Source organism: Anoplopoma fimbria, chromosome 8, assembly GCF_027596085.1.
Source record: "Anoplopoma fimbria isolate UVic2021 breed Golden Eagle Sablefish chromosome 8, Afim_UVic_2022, whole genome shotgun sequence".
Classification (NCBI taxonomy): Eukaryota; Metazoa; Chordata; class Actinopteri; order Perciformes; family Anoplopomatidae; genus Anoplopoma; species Anoplopoma fimbria.
Genome location: NC_072456.1, coordinates 20194627 through 20211596, shown reverse-complemented (window position 1 = coordinate 20211596; position 16970 = coordinate 20194627). Strand labels below are relative to the sequence as shown.

At 39.8% G+C, this 16970-nt stretch overlaps 1 protein-coding gene across 1 annotated transcript; it reads right to left on the bottom strand.

Moving 5' to 3' along the window:
* Positions 1 to 15409: 15409 nt before the first annotated feature.
* LOC129094872 (C2 calcium-dependent domain-containing protein 4C) lies at positions 15410 to 16654 on the bottom strand. The gene has a single exon (XM_054603165.1). It carries the CDS (start codon positions 16652 to 16654, stop codon positions 15410 to 15412), a length of 1245 nt encoding a protein of 414 aa, XP_054459140.1.
* Between the last annotated feature and the right edge of the window lie 316 nt (positions 16655 to 16970).

Below are 16970 nucleotides of genomic sequence, written 5' to 3'. Positions count from 1 at the left end.
ACGTTAAATCAACACACACACACACAGCAACACACACACACACACACACACACACACACACACACACACACACACACACACACACACACACTCCCTCTAAACCAGACAATCCCTAACGTTATACCGGGCTTGCAACACACTGCCAGGAAACCCTAAAAACCTGCCAGGCAGATACACAGCTGACAATATTGCAGCTAAATAAAGTGATGAGGTCAGGACTTACTGGGAAAGTGTCTGTATCCAGATAATGCACAGCTGTTTTGCACATATGCTGCAGCTGGTGATGAATGGTGGATTGAACCAGTTTGTGCATCAGTTTTCAATGCAGCTTGTCGGCTTGTTAGGTACGTCAATCAATACGCTCTGAACTCTGTATTGGGCAACTTTAGGTAATTTTTAAATCTAGTATAGAGTTCTTAAGTTTGAAAGGCTTAAATACAGTATGTGGGGGTCAAAACTGGCCAGCTATAAGTGAGGAATAAATCTTAAATATCCATATAGTACACATAGTTCCATGTGTCTGTTTTGACTTGTAACTGATGAACTTTCTGTGGAAGTCATTGTGGCGCCGGTGAGTCAACAACAACAAATAAAAACAAATATCAGAAGTAGCTGTGATAGCTCCGAGGTGCTAATCTTTCCGTTGGCATCATTCATTCTCAGCAGAAACATGAATAGAGCAGATGTAGGGAGACATTTAAAAAAAAAAAAAAAAAAAAAAAAAAAAAAAAGAGATTCTGCTGGGGAAGCAGACAGGACTAGCTCTTCACTCCTCAGTCTGCATTCAAACCAACCAGAGTTTTGTTTAAATAAACTCATTCTCTTCGTGCCTGCCTCCTTCTATCTGACACCTGTTCATTTGAAAGCTAATTTTCATTTGCTTTGATTTCATGGAGCAGCGCGTTGATAAAGGGCCAGAATAACACACGGCCGTCCTGCTCCTTTCCTGTGTCTCTAATTAAGATCCTGGTGCTGCAGCTCTAATGTTAATTCACAGGTGTCTGGTGCTTGCCAGTCACCATGGCAACCTCAAGGTACGCCGGCTAATCCGTAACAGACACACACTACTTTTTTTTTCTCGGCCCCTTCTCTTATCAAGGCTGATTAATCTGGACAACAAACAATGGTCGCTGTGGCATGAGAAGCCTGCCGCTGATTTTGGCTGAACAAGAAATTGAGGCTGAACAAGAAATTGAGGCTGTCTTTTAAAAGTCCATTCTGAATCGTACAGACAAACCATCAAGGCTTGTTCATGAAATCCACTAAAGCCCCTTAGCTGCTTTAACTTCCCTGGATGTGTACTCAGGCCATGCAGTGCGGATCATCATAATTGTGAGCAATAATGCAAAGTCTAAGTAAAGGTGGATGTATGTTGCTTGAAAAACCTGTGCTTGTCCGATCAATGAGCTCACTATCATGGGAATTCTTGGTTGATTGATTACACATCTTCAGGTAATCTCAGCAGAGAATCTTTCTCTTTCATCACTCCGTAGTCTTTATTAAGTTTGAGTTCCAGTGATGCACAAATCTATACTGCATAGAAATGAAGAGTATGGCCTTGAATCATATGTTATATCTCACTTATCTTAAAGCCAGACATCTTTAAGTGGCACAGTTAAAATCAGATAAGTTGAGCTGTGTGATTTGCAGAGGTGGAAAGTGAGTCCAATTTCTTTTCTTTTCTCTTCGGTTTTACATGAAACAGCAAGACATACCTTGAAATATGCTGGTAAACAGATGATCAAAAATTTGAGTGGTTGTTTAATGATGTGCCTAAGGGAAAAGGTTGGCAATGTGGGAAATAACCTTATTCACTCTCTCGCAAAGAGTTGATGATAAGATCACACAATTCCTTTAAGATTGCTATATTCGCATCGAGTGCGAGATAGATTATTTAACAAGTATTTATTTGTTTTTCTTCGGGCACAACTTCCATTCCCTTGTGCAACCCTTGGACACAGTAAATTAACCTTGTAATCTTGAGACATGTGCTTTTGGAGGCTGTGTCTAATAGAGAAAAAAAGATATAAAGATAAAATGGTGCCATGTGCATTTGTTGACGAGGACATCATGTCAGGATGTTGTCACTCTGTTTGAAGAGATGAATAATTTGCTGTTCTCTGAGAGAACAACCGGTACAGTACTTCCCTCAATATCTTCCTAATATGAGAGATTGGGAGTAAAATAGCCCTCACCTTGTCTCCGGAGCGTTCATGACTAGTTAATGAAACTGCTTTTCATTTCCTTTCATCCAGTTCTATTTCCATAATGAAAATCAAAAGAGGTAGAGTTTTCCTGTCTTTTATTTATCAGTGACAAATCACGGAAGACAAATGCATACAATATGTTCCATTATTGCACATCCTCCATCATTACCGCGAAGCTATGGTGGGAAAACCAAAATTAATAAATTTATCTGTTTCAATATAGCCTAATACTTAATCTTTATCGGTCAATATTTCATAATGAAACCGATATTTTCTGCTATAATTAAACCCTTACATGAGACAACATCTCAACATGAATTATGACAGCAATAATCATCCGTCATGAGCTCTATAATCATTCAAACATTTAATTTATGAGAGTAGATGCTAAAATATTTGAACAATACATTTTTTCTTTTAAATCAACTGTTTATTTAGTCCTTCTAAAAGCTGCACAAGTGATCCATCAATCAATTAATAAAGTACTTGACAACTATTTAAAAAAATATTAAATAAGTGTGAGCATTTCTTTTTATTCCCGCTTCTCTACTCTTCTATGGCAGTGAACTGAATGTCTTGGGGTTATAAATAACGACAGTTGAGGCGCGGTGCTGGTGGCTGAGGGGTCGGCCATCTCACTGCTTAGGGCCACCGGGAGCCGACGCTGACAGGGTCATTGGAGGTCAGGCCAACAAAGGAGCAGCCACTGATCATTAATGGTGCTGGCTGCCAGGTGATAAATACACCAAGAATGCTCCTCATGGATAAACCTTCCTTTGTAACGCGTGTCTCCTATAGACTGAATTAACTAGAGTTCCACTCCAGGTCTGACTGTGATGATAGAGGACTGAATTAACCTGTGAGTGTAACTGACACTTCATGGGAGCCTGTCTTTGTTCCCTCTGACCTAGGATCCCTTAATAGGCCTACAGACTGCCACCAAAATGGTTGCATATACGGTTATTTTTTTGTGAGTGTGCGAGGTTGCATTCATGCTAGTTTATGATGATCATTATCATTGGTGCCACTGCTGGAGCCGAGACATCAGCCACTATCTACTCTATCCCATCCTCGCCTTTGAGGTCTCAACAGCCAACTTGACAAACGAGCGTTGAGCAGTCACAGTCCATGCTCACGGGACCATGTACAACCTGAGCAGAAAAGTTCCCTCGCAATGATGCTCACTATGTCTGCTCGTATCAAGTCCATGCACCTAGTTTTTAATGGGCACAGGTTGAGACTAATTAACAAGGAGACAACCTGCAAAAGGCTCTGCTGCTTCAAAAACAACGCAAGAGAGGACCGAGGTCAGGTGCGCCTACCAAAGGAAAACAATGGTTTCGCAGGCCACGAGTTTCCAGGGACCTGCCCTTGTATCCTAACTATCGTCTGTACGCGGGTACGTAGCAGCAGAAATCTTTACAAAACGATCCACGAAGCTGTTGCTGTGCAATCCATAGCTGATTATTTTCAAAAAGCAAAATGAGGAGAGAGGACGAAGAGGCTGATTGGAGAGAGAGACAACGACAGTTTCAATGTCATTGAATAATAGAAAACAGACTTAAAGTATAAAAGTAAAAGTACTTACAATGCAGCCAATGGGCTCTTTAGTTATTACTATTATTAAATGATTATATATCATAATATATGATTATAATTATTATTGACGCAGCAACATATAAGATTTATTTTAATGTTGTAGCTGGATGCAATAGAGCTAATTTTATTAAATCTATTTTTATATTGTTGGGTTGTTTATTTTACTGAAAAAGAAAAATGCATTGTTCTGATTATAAATAAATGTAATGACGTATAAAGTACAATATTTCCCTCTGAAATGTAGTAGAGTAATTGAGCATCCGAACTGAACTTGAGTTCAGTACTTGAGTAAATTTACTAAGTTTCTTTCCACCACTGATTAATACCATTCTGTACCAAAAACAGGGCGAGAACAAATCATGTGCTGGTACGACCATGTGAAAAAGTTGATAGCAAACATCTAAAGCCCAACAAACATCCTGCAAATGAAAAAAACTGCACATCACCTGTGCTTCTTCTGCTCTGGCATATCAAAATGTCTGAAAAAAAGCCTCGTCAGTGAAGAACAGGACGGAGCCATTACCCTGAACTCTGCTGCAGAGTTTGCAGGGGATGTGCTGGTCCACTTCTGATAAGCCGGTGGTGTAGACGCCAAAGCTTGATTGACGTGACCTGTCTAGTTGCAGGTTGCTCAGCTATAATTGGTCGATCGATGTTTAGCGAAGGTTCATTTCAGGCGATACACTGACAGAAGGACCACATACCTTTGTCTACACAAACGGTAGCGTGCATCAAACAAACCAGTGTTATGCTTTAGATCCACCACAAAGACTCAGTGACATTTATCATAAGGAGTTTATACAAGGACAAGGTAGTGGTGAATTAGAAACTGTCAACCTGCTAGCTTTAATGTCTAAACACCTGCTCAGAAACAGACCAATCACAGTCAGTGATGCAGATGATTTTACTGACAACTAAATAAACTAAGAAAATACGATACTTTTTTAAAGATGCTCACGTGCTTTTATCTAAATGACTGTTTGAGAGATATGTGTATCCAATGTATCACAAATAACAGCAAAGATTTGAGAAAAGTCCAAGAAATGAATACAGAATTGTGTGGCAAAATTGTGTTTTTTTGTGTTTCTTTTCTATCCCATTAATCATATTACAATCACAAAAGATTAATTTTGTGACCCACTAGAGGGGGTAGTAGCAGTTGAAAACTAGCTCCACCCGAACCAGCTACAACAGTAAAATTCTGGTTATACATTGATGCATCATTCTTAACAATACAGGTGTGAATCTTCAACAAGCTTGATGCATCTCCATGCTTCTAAATGTATCGCATCCTATTTTTTTCTATACTACCATGGTTATATTTTCATCAAGTAATACAAGAGGTCAGATTAATCTTATCTTCCTTTTTCTTTAGAAAGACTTTAGACTACAACAGTCTAATATAAAAAGGCTGCACCTTTTCAATACTAGTTTCTCCTCAGTAAATACATTATAAAGACAAAACATAAATCCTTCTGTATTTCAAGTGTGTTGTAACCTACAAAAAGGTTTTCACATAGCAGATCTAATAGGACACTGAATGCCTACGGCATTTTACAGAGCATGTATTAGCCCTGTGACTAGAAGACTTTTCCTCATCTAGAGCTTTTTAAAAATTTTACTTGATGCATGCTAGTTTTTTTCAGCCCAACATTGCTGAAAACAGAGCAGATAATGTTGGTAGAGAGAGACAGAAGTTAGCAGTCTGCTACGCACACAAGGAGAGTAAGCTCCAACCTCGGTAAAACAGAGATCAGAGCAGAATAACAGGGACGGCAGAAAGTAAATGGCAGCAAAACACAGTGAGGGCTCAAACTAAGCTGACATGAAACCAATCACCTGATTATGTTCTGTCACTGACTTGATGCAGAGTCGGTCATTACCAAATCGTGATGCATCAAAGAATCGAAAAAATGCTCCACACTTCTAATTTACAATGTTGTTGTGTCAGATATAATAATATGTCAGTCAAAGGGGACTTTTTTTTTCTATAACTACTACTATTTTCGATACTTAAGTTGTAATCAAAATCAAAATAACTTATATAAATAGTTTTTTGTAAAAATGCAAAGCATACCGCATTCTCTTGTAAACAGCAAATTCAGTAACACACGACATTACAGTAATCACACCAGTAGAAGCAACAGATGATCCTAACTGGACATTTTGACCTTCATAGTAGTTATTAGTGTGTGCGAAAGTGAAAATGACCACAGTGCAACAGGTCTGTGGAGCTGCTCATATAACTGCAACGGGCTGCTCTTTCACAATCCAAACCCATTGCATTAGCGGGATTTCAAGTGTTTCTAGTTTCTAGTAAAACATCTGTAGAGTGCCTCTGACAGAAGGCAAAAATAAAGTGAAAAGAAAACCATTCAAACCATTCAGTATGTGACTGGACACACACATTGCAAACATTTTGAGGGCCACTAATTTAAGATCAAACCAAATGCCATGTTTTTGTTTGAGGGTTAATCTGAAAGGAAATACACAATGTGCTGCAATTATACTGGATTGCAATTTAAACAGCGATACTCAACAACACTACACACACACACACACACACACACACACACACACACACACACACACACACACACACACACACACACACACACACACACACACACACACACACACACACACACACACACACACACACACATCTCATTCCTTCACTCAGCAAACCACTCTGCTCTGTGGTTGCCATAGCAATCCCAAAGTCAATAACAGCCCTAAACCTTTCCTCCCTCAAGTCACGGAATCCAGCGATGGAAATTGCCCCAATCAAATTTGCCCTACAGAGAATATGGGTTTCCATTGCTGCAGCCATGTCGCACCCAGAACCTGCACCCATTCTACCAGACCCCCAGCTTATACTGTGCCCCCCCCCCCCCCCACCCCCCAAACATCCTCCACCCTACTCAGGAGGAGACAGCATTATAAATCAATTTACAAGCTGCGAGAGACATCCGGCAGAGGATGGAAATGAACAATGGCAGATGAAGGATATTGGATAACATTTTCTTGCGGCCACAGTGTAGGCAGTGGCATCGTCTCGTGTGCAGCTGGCACATGAAACCTAATAGTGTTTTTGTGTGTGATGATGAATTGGGGACGAGGAGAGGCGAGGACGATCTGTATCAGTCTGTTGCTTGTGTGGGGTCCTGAATAATAAATAGTGGAAATGTTCGGTCATAGCAGGCAAAGTTGTTTGGGGTAACTCAATTTGGCGAATGAGATGGGGCGGTCAAAGTCACCTCATTTGACCGATAGAAATTCAAAAGTTTGATGTGTTCATCAGTGAGGTCAGAGTGCAGGGTGTCCAGCACCAATCTGTCTCCTGTTGCCAGGCCAACCTGTTGACTTTTACAAAGGGGGCTGTTTCAAAGATGTTAAGCTCAAATTTAATGCTGTAATAATTCATTTTCAGATGGCAATGTCAGACAGTCACTCTTTTCTGCAAGGGCCCCAAGACCCAAACCTGGACAATGTCCACACCAGAACCTAACCCATGACCGAGGCTATATTTTAGCTATTTATTGGTCAAAGACAAAGTTCACCTTAACGTTTTCTCACTGGTAAAAAACAAACTAACCAACGTTAACTGACACTTGCAGGTGAACAAACCTATAAAACATAGTGTAATTTCTGCAAAACTTTTTTTGTGGCCGTTAACTGTCAGCATGTAACACAATAACATCTCAAAATAATAAAGGACCTGCCTTACCGGTTATTTGATAAATATTGCCATTTAGTCAGATCACACACAGTCACGTGTCTGGTCAAATCAAGTCTTTCCCAACTGAACTTGACAACAATACGTTGTAGACCTGTAGTTGTAGAAGTTTTTATCTGTTCTCACATCAAGGTTATGATACAATGTTCCTCCCAGAATCATCAAAAATACTTTTTGCATTATTTCAAACATTTCTGACCATTAGCTATCCAGGCTAATGTTACGCATTAGCTAGCTAAACTAGCTACGTGCTACGCTCCGTCCTCTCTGCTCTCTTCCTGCTTCCCAGTGGGTATTGCGTATCTCTTTGCATCACGTGACACAAATCCTCGCAAATGATTCGCTGAGGGTTTAAAAAACTGCCCAGGTCAGTTCTCTGAACTAGAGGATGAATTGCCCTGATATTTTGCATCGACAATGAATGTCGTGCTCCCAAAATGACAATGACTTTTATTTATATGGATTAATCCCTCTGACTTTTCCTCTAGCGCCATCATGAGTTTGATGTTTTTTTGTTTTTAGTAAAATCTCAAAAATAAAAAAAGACTGCTAAGTTACGCACTCTAATACCTCTCTCAGGATGAACTGTAGGCCTAACAATAATGTTTCAATGTGCAATACTTTGATTTATGACCAAATACCTGCAAAACCAAAGACATTCTCATGAGCCTAAGCTGTACTTTTAGTAACATGGTGAATTTTTGTCTTTTGATTAAACTCAAAGCATTGCTAAACTTGAAGTATAGCCCTGTAGAGTCCCTAGGGATGCTTGGTGGGGGTGCAATAAGCTGTAAACACTGTTATTATTTCTCCTCGTGTTTGTGGCCATCTGACAAATAGCCTATTCATGCTCTATTTTGGTCTCCACCATATCCAGAGAAAAATATCTGGCCCTTTAGCTGCTTAATGCTCGACAATGTTCACCAGCTAGTTGCTAGTTTTATCTGCCTGTTGATTGGTACCTGGCAGATAGTGTGCAGTGAGTTTATCAGAGCTTTTAATCAGAAATTATGTTGATAAGAGAAGTTAGAGTTAACCAAAAACTTTAAAATCATGGTCTTTAAAATCAAAACAATGCACTTTAAGAGACTAAAAGTTTCCAATGCGCTGGAGGGCATTGTAGATTTGGGTGATCATTTTCTGTTTAGCCATAAATGAGCAACCGCTTTCACATTACTTTATAATGAGCTCAGTGTTCAAATAAGCATGCCGAAGAATACACAGTGCTGCCCTCTCTGTATTCTGATTCTGAAATATGAAATTGGCAGCAGTTATTACCGATGTTTCCCTGCTGGTGTGTAACAGCTCCTGCCTCCTGTCTCTTCCCGCCTCCCACGCACTTCCTCAGGCATCTCAAGACTGACTCCTCCCTGAGGCTAACGGTGACGGTTCAGTAAGTCTACCCTGCTTATTAAAGACAGCGTGGCAGAGATGAGATTTCTTATATCTCTCTTTGGGTTTGCTGTTAATGCTGAGAAGAGGGACAGCAGTTGAGAAGGACAGGAAGCCTGAAAACTCTGTTGAATGTGGAATGTTAAGTGGGAAGACATCATCAACATGATTTGGGGTTAGTCTGAGGGAGCGAGAGTGTCACAATACTCTGGTGAATCAAATAATTAGAAAGACAGGAAGGACAGAGACAGAGCAGCTCAGAGATGAGGTGACCCTATCATGACTGAAAATGTTGGGGATTTAGTCAAAGTGAGAGGAGAGCCTTGAGGAGCACAGGGATGTTTTCATCCTCTCAGTCACAATTTTCTCTCTTATTCATGGTGTGCAGATAAAACATCTGTATAGTTGGCTCAGTTAAAACACTTAGATGCCAATCTACACGCATTCTTCACACCTTAAAGCAAAGTACAACTAGAAAAAATATTGCTGAGAATATTTATGAAGCAGCAAATACATATGCAAAACAAAAACAAATAATCAGAGACTGTGTTTCTTAATATCAACAATATTTTGATATCAAAACACCATCATTTAGATCATTCATTTAAACTGTTTTAGTCTTTGGTCTTTGTATGGAATCCCAATTGGAAACCAATTGAATAAGCTGATGAATGAAAATGATGAAATAAAAGCACTTAATTTGCAAGACAGTCTATATATTTTTTTTGCTCTTATTATTTTTTTTACCTATTTCTTTTTGAACATTATGTACAATAAGTGTGTTTTTTTTTCTTTTTATGAGTGTTTGTGTCTGTTACTGCAATGTTAAAAGAAAATGATACATGTATGTTGTTTTTTAGTTTCGCTATAAAAAATAAAAAAAATATCTCCCTCAGAGCCCAACAGAAAGTTGCAGCAATAAAGATAATTTGTTATGTTTAATTGACAATCAGTTTTCTTAATACATGTTAATGGTATTGTTTTAGTATAATTATTTATGATAATTTATTTCTAGTTAAGTTCACCATCATGTTATCGTATAAACTCTGTTACAAACATATTTGCTAATAAAGTGTTTTGTTCAACTCCAAAACATTTTTTTATCACAAATTGAGGAATTCTTACAAAGAACTGTTTTTCAGATAGTCCAATAACTTTGAATTGGTTTGTGCAAATAAGAAGTAGGATCATTTCTGCAACATATAAAGAACATTTATCCTTTGGTTTATCTGAAAAAGAAAATATGACCAAGACTAGACACACATTTATTATGATTATTCTGACACAAATATTTTCACCATATCTAAAAAAAACTGCACCGTTGAACTGTTAAATCAGTAACGACATAAGCAAGGATGCTGTGGAACATTTTCTTTAATTAAATTATTTGAAATCCACCAATACAGTAAATAACCAGAGAACAGTTGTCAGTAGTTGTAGCATCACAGTAAAATAGTATCTACCTGAACAGGCAAGACACACAACTAGAACAGCTACAGCACATGGAAACCAACATCCATTGTTTATATAAGTCTGAAAAAAAATGAAAGATTTCAGTGTCAAGTAACGGACGGGCACTTTTCAGTTTGTCACTGCTCTGCAGGTTGCTACTAGTTACATAACATAACTCCCCATAAATTGTTATTGTTACATTTCGTTTTGTGTAAAAATTAAACATACTTAATACAACATGTTAAGTAGTCAGCTTCAGAGGTGCTTGTAGTATTTTTATTAACTTCTGAGATGGCCAAGTTAGCTATCGCCATGTTCCCCAGCTTTATGCTAAGCTAATGCTAATTGCCTCTTGGCTGTAGCTCAATATTTAGCTCACGGATATTAGAGTGGAATCAATTTTCTCATCTAATTCCCGGCAAGAAAGCGCAATCTCAGCTACACTTTGAGATTGAGGCTAACATAACAAGCTAACATGCTAATGGGAGCAGGAGACTGAGACTATGTACCTTAGATGGATAAAAGTAGTAATGAAATGTCAACTGTACAGAGGATGAACCTTATTTATATAACTATAGTTTCCATTGCAACACATATTGTTTTCTCACTTTTGATTAGCATTACCTCCTCATTTCTTATCCATCCAGCCATTTTGAGACCATTCACTTGCTAACAAAGCTATTGACTAGCTAAACAGGGAGCATTTCATTTCACAAAAACAAAAAATATTTGGTGATTGCGTTAAAAATGAACCGTGTTTATTTAGAACCTATTGGCGTATAAGGACTTATCACCTCTTATCATTGTCCAATATATTTCTGGGAGAGATATGTGGTCAGCCTCTCTCTCATCTCAAAATCAATAATAAGTGCACAAACATATAAAATAAATCTCCTGTTCATTATAAAAAAATGAAATTCTTTAGTTATATTGTAGTCCTTTATATTTGTTGTAGTGATTTTTATAGTAGCCTATCTTTTTCATATTTTCTTTGAATATTTTTCTATTCCACACTTCAGACTTTGAAGTACTTTGTATTTTTTTTATCCTCTTATTATGTTTACTGTGTGCAACAATACAACAAGGCAAATTCCTTGTCAGTGAAAACCTTAATTGCATTCCACCTCATTCAGATTCGAATTTCTGCTGCTATGTTGTCAAATGCAAAATGTAAATCATAAATCTTTGCCTATGGGTTCTACCTTTTCTGAAAAAGTTTCAGAGACAGGAAGTGAATCTTGACTGAGTCCAAAAGAGGGTTTTTACCAAATAAATTGTTGATTTTGGTGCACTTGTGGCAGAGAGAGAAAGTCAAAGAAAACTTTTTTAAAAAGCTCAAAAGTGTAATAGATGTTGCCTTCTCTCAAGTCTCCATATGTTTACTGATAAAGTTCTTCTATTCAGACATGTGGCCCAACGTTTTACCATTTGCAGAATCTGAATCTGTGATAAAGCCACATGATAAAAACAGTCAAAACAAATAGTTGTAAAAAAAAATAAACAGATCTCAATTGGACAGTTTGCAGAACATATCACCCAGATTTCAGGTGTATCATTAGAAACATTTGTGTCAGCTCCAAATCAGAGCACAAGGCGACCCACCACTGCACAACATGAATCCACTGAAATTCATTACTGACACTACTGAAGTATGATAGTCATGCTCGAAGAAAACCTCAGAAAGAGTTTGGGAACAACAGGGCTGAATACCGTTTAGGAAGTTTGAGTAGAAAATACAATAACCCTACGAGCAGGCACTGTATGTATGCAACAGGGAATACAACAGATCACCAATTTTAACACCATAACAAAGCCAACCAGCAGTGTCACTGTATATAACACAAATAGAGCATATCAAGAACAGTGCTACAAGTGAGCTACAAACACCAGGTGAGAGTAATCCTCTCAGAATTAAATTGAAGCTCTTGGCTGTGTGTAAGACACCTCAGTAATTTGCATCACTGTGATGTCTCTGACTTCTTCTCTGTCTGTAGTTGCTCTACTCGGCCGAAAGAAGAGCTTCAAGCTGTCAAAACACATGATACTGTTTTCCTTATTTCCTTTTTGACATTTCAACCCCCAGGGCTTCATTAGAGACGTAATTAGAAATGCCTCTCATCAGCACTTCACTGGTGCATAAATGGCATTTCACTAACAATTGTAGAAACTAGTACATAATTATATAGCTATGTACAGTACAAATTCATCACACCTTTCAAACCATTCAAACGCATTTTACAAAATACTACATGTTTTACATAGAAAAATTTATAATTTTGGGACAAAATATCATGCTGATCAGACCAAACACACACACACACACACACACACACACACACACACACACACACACACACACACACACACACACACACACACACACACACACACACACACACACACACACACACACACACACACACACACACAAAGTAAGGCTTTAGGGTTTCATGAAACTTTGAGCATGTCATGCAAACACGAGTATGTCAGTGACATATTTGTGCCATGCAACTGGTAATCTTCATCGTGATACCAGTGCTCTGTTCTTCTCATGTGAGCCATTTAATACATTTACATGCACACAAGTACTGTATTTGTCCACTGTCAATACCGTGACTAAGGAAGCAGCCTTTTTGCATAAATTGAAGATTGTTTACTTCTGTTTACATGATGAACATGTTTAATTTGATTACACAGTAAAAAAAAAAAAAGGGACTTTTTTATCACCTTCTTTCTCGTCCTACTATTAATATTAACCCAAAAGCAGTGAGAACTCTATCCTTAGGTTGCTACTTTGAATTTTTTTATGGAGAGACAGATTTGCTTGAAGCTGAAAGGCTGTGTGACTGAATAAATACTCCTAAGATAATCGTCTTGGTTCATGAGAATCCGTGCAGAATAACACGGATGTATCGCCAACCGGTCTACATGCAGAGTGAAGATGTGGCGAGAGCTCGTTGCCTAGTTGCACAAGATTTAATCAAGGTGCCCACACTGGATGTGCCATGCGTGAAAGGCTGCAGCCTGAACGTCCACACAGGTCGGTCAAAATGTTCACGAGATCAACCTAACAGAAATCAATTATATATCAAATGTAAGAAGGTATTTTCTCATGTATCCTGTAAACATTTCTTCTGTTTAGCTTTTAACTCTGTGTGTTGAGTTTGATGCAGTTAAAGAGAAAAATGGTGGCTATTGAAGACAATAAAACCCCCTCACTACATTCAGTTCTGTCTATAATTGAGTTTTGAAAGCAAATTATTATAAAACAGAAAAATATGCAAGTGCAGTAAGAATATTTCAACCTGTTTGTATTAGAAATCAACTTCTTTTAAGATTTTGTGTCTAATTGTTGCACAAGACATTAAATGTTCGTACCTATCCCTACAAAAAGTAACACACTATAATTCATATAAACCCATGTTATTATGGGTGACGACGTGGTGAAGACAAACAAAGCAAACATAGCGAGGAGGTCGGGCTGTATGGATGGGTCAAACAAATATAGGAATTCTGTTCAGACCCGTGTGAAACCAAAAGTCAGTGTTACTTACGAACTCAACTAACGCAACAAGAGTGAGTTTGATAACAGACATACTTAATTTAACCCAAACCACAATCTTTCCCTAAACCTAACCAAGCTGCCTAAACAGGTTCTGCACTGCGCAGGCACCCTGATTACTTGTGTTGCTGGACATTCATAGGAGAGCACACAAATAATACATTTCATAAGATACCTTACGAACCGTTGCAAATGTTGCAAGAATCAATTTCTTACTTTTACTTTACTTTAAATAAATTGATTTGCATTTGAAACAGGTTTATACATGCTTACTGCACAGATGTTTAAAATTATTTAAAGAAAAATCTACTTTGAAGGTACCCTGTGGAGGGTTTTACAGCCAGTAGCACTGGGGAGTAATGATGGTGAGAGCGGGGGCTAATTTTGTTTGTGACGTTGGTTTCATACGATTCTGCTGAATGACAGACAAACTTGAATTATTTAGGCGAGCAGAGATGCAAACAATGCAGTATTTAAAATATTTAAAAAGTTGTTTTATGGGGAAGGAAATGCATTCAACACGTTTGTTGGACCTCAAGGATTGACACAATGCATTTTAGTAAAAAACACCAATAATTTACTCGAAAACTCCACGGGGCACCTTTTACTTTCAAGTTACATTAATTTTACTCAAAGAAAGACACAAATTAGAATTTTTTGCAGCACATGTATCTTACTGTAGTTCTACTTACTGTTAATAAGAATTGAATTAGACTGACATAATCAGATTATATAAATACTAGGACTTTGAATTATAATTCTATTTTTGATGTGCATGTAAATGTGACTATTGTGGCCACTCTGTTTGTCCCTGGCCCTCCCCAGTGGGAGGTGGGCCATGGCAACTGGGATCAAAGGGTCATTTGCACATCAGAATGTAGTGCCACTTCAAAGCTCTGATTCACAAAAGCATCTTTGTGCTGAACACACTGTGTAGCTAATGCAGAATCACATCCTGCGCCGCTGTGGATTTATGTCACATTACAATAATAAAACCATGCCACACATGACAAACACGGCGCAGGCAAAGATAGCGATGAGGGCTGATGCACAGGTGTCGTCCAACCTTTGAACCAGACCTGGCTGAGGAAGTTGGCTGGGAGATATGTCCAGAGAAAGAAACCCTTTCATCTGTCAAAATGAATCTGTTGCTGTCGAGACCGGCTTGGTTTAATGAGCATTCATTATTGGGTGAAAGGAGCCAGGCCAGTCTCGACCACCACAAATCATCCCTCCACGAACATCAAGAGCTTCATTTTCTGAGCTTGGCAGTTTTTACAGATCTCAGAAGAAAGCCCCTCTTTTCTTCTGAGAACGTATTTCACTACCTCTCCTTTTATTGTAATGTTCATGGTTTTCATTGGGATAAAAAGAGCAGTTTGAATAGAAATTAGTACAAACTTTTAATTTAAGTTTCAATCAGTTTTTTGCGTCCTTTGACCCCCAGGTCCTGTGGCTCTAAACCCCTGTGAGCAGCTTTGTTAGAGGCACCTCTCGCTCTCCAAGCAGGGTGTCCCTCTTGAGGCTGGTGCCTTTGTTCACCACCTTGAACTTCACCTGCAGGTTCTTCACTTGAACCAAGCTTATCGAGTCAAAGAAGAAGTCCTCGTTGAAGACCGGGTTGCGGCTGTTCTTGATGATGTTGCTCCGTTGCTTCTGCTGCTTGCCTGGGTTCAGGTAGACGGACACGCAGCAGTTGATGCTCTTGATGTCAAAGTGCTTGTCGTAGAGACTCTCCGCCACCAGGACACGGATGAGCAGGCGAGAAGTGCTGGAGTCGTAGTTGGCACTGATCCTCACCGTCCCGCCTTTGTGAAGGTTGATGGTGTGCTCCCGTTGGAGGCCGTGGTCTGACGCTCCGGCGCCGTGGAAGGAGGGGACGTGGAGCCGGCGCTGGACGTTGGGGCTGGGCTCGGCCGAGCTGCACTCGTCGGTGGAGAGAGAGCTGTGGCGGGCGAACGACCGCTTGGCTTTCACCACTTTGGCCTGCGTCTCATGGGTGAAGATCTTGAGCAGGGAGGCCGAGCGGGAGAGAAGGGGGGAGCTGAAGGGAGAGGACTCGGCTGAAGAGCAGGTGTCGCTCTCCCCTCCGCTGAAGTACCGATACGGATTCATGTGGGAGGTGTTGAAGTCAGCTGGGTTCAGGTGGTTTCCCCCGTCGCTGCCTCTCCCCTGGGTCTTCCTCTGGGCGTTCGGGGAGGTGATAGGACTGGTAAGCTCGCAGTGGAAGAGTGACTCTTTACGGCGAGTGTGTGGGCTTTCCTTCAAGGTTGCAAAGCCATAAGGGGTTTGAGTCTTGGGCACATAAGGCAGGGACATTGCTGTCTGCGACTGGGGGTCTGCATTGGTGTCCCCAACATCGTCAGCACTCTCTATCTGTATGATGTGACGGTTTGCTGCTCTCAGCAGGTTCTTGGTGTCTCCTGCGACCTTCGCCAACAGGCGTGGACTCCTCGGGCTGCTCATCTTCTTCCCACTGCTGATAGTTAGCTCCGAAGTTGAAGGATGCAGTCCTTCTTTGGGCGTAATATTAGGAATCTCAGGTTCCGGGGGGGCGCTGACCAGCTTCGGGGGAATGAAAAAGTCTGGGATCTTGTCGGGAGTGAGGACGTTGCTGTAGGTGACGCCTTTCTTGTCTCCGTTCTCCCCTTGACGCAGCACGCCGGTCTCCACCGACCCGCGGATCTTATCCAGAACCCACATGGTCCCAGCAGACACTGCGATGTGCGGGCGTGTGAAGTAGGTGCAGTCAGGTGTCTGCAATTAATAACACACGGGTGGGAGATGTGAATGATAAGAGGATGTTAACTCCACAGGGAGCAGAGCATTAATAATGACACCAAGGTGTTTAAGCTCTGGTGACGCAGACTGTAATGAAACAGCAGTAACGCTGAATAAACAGGAAATATTGCAGCTACTTAACTTTTGGAGCTATTGACAACAGATGCTCTCACAGAGATACAAAAAGGGCTTTGTTTGAAAAATTGAATTTACTCAACTTTTTACATTTTAGGGAAGC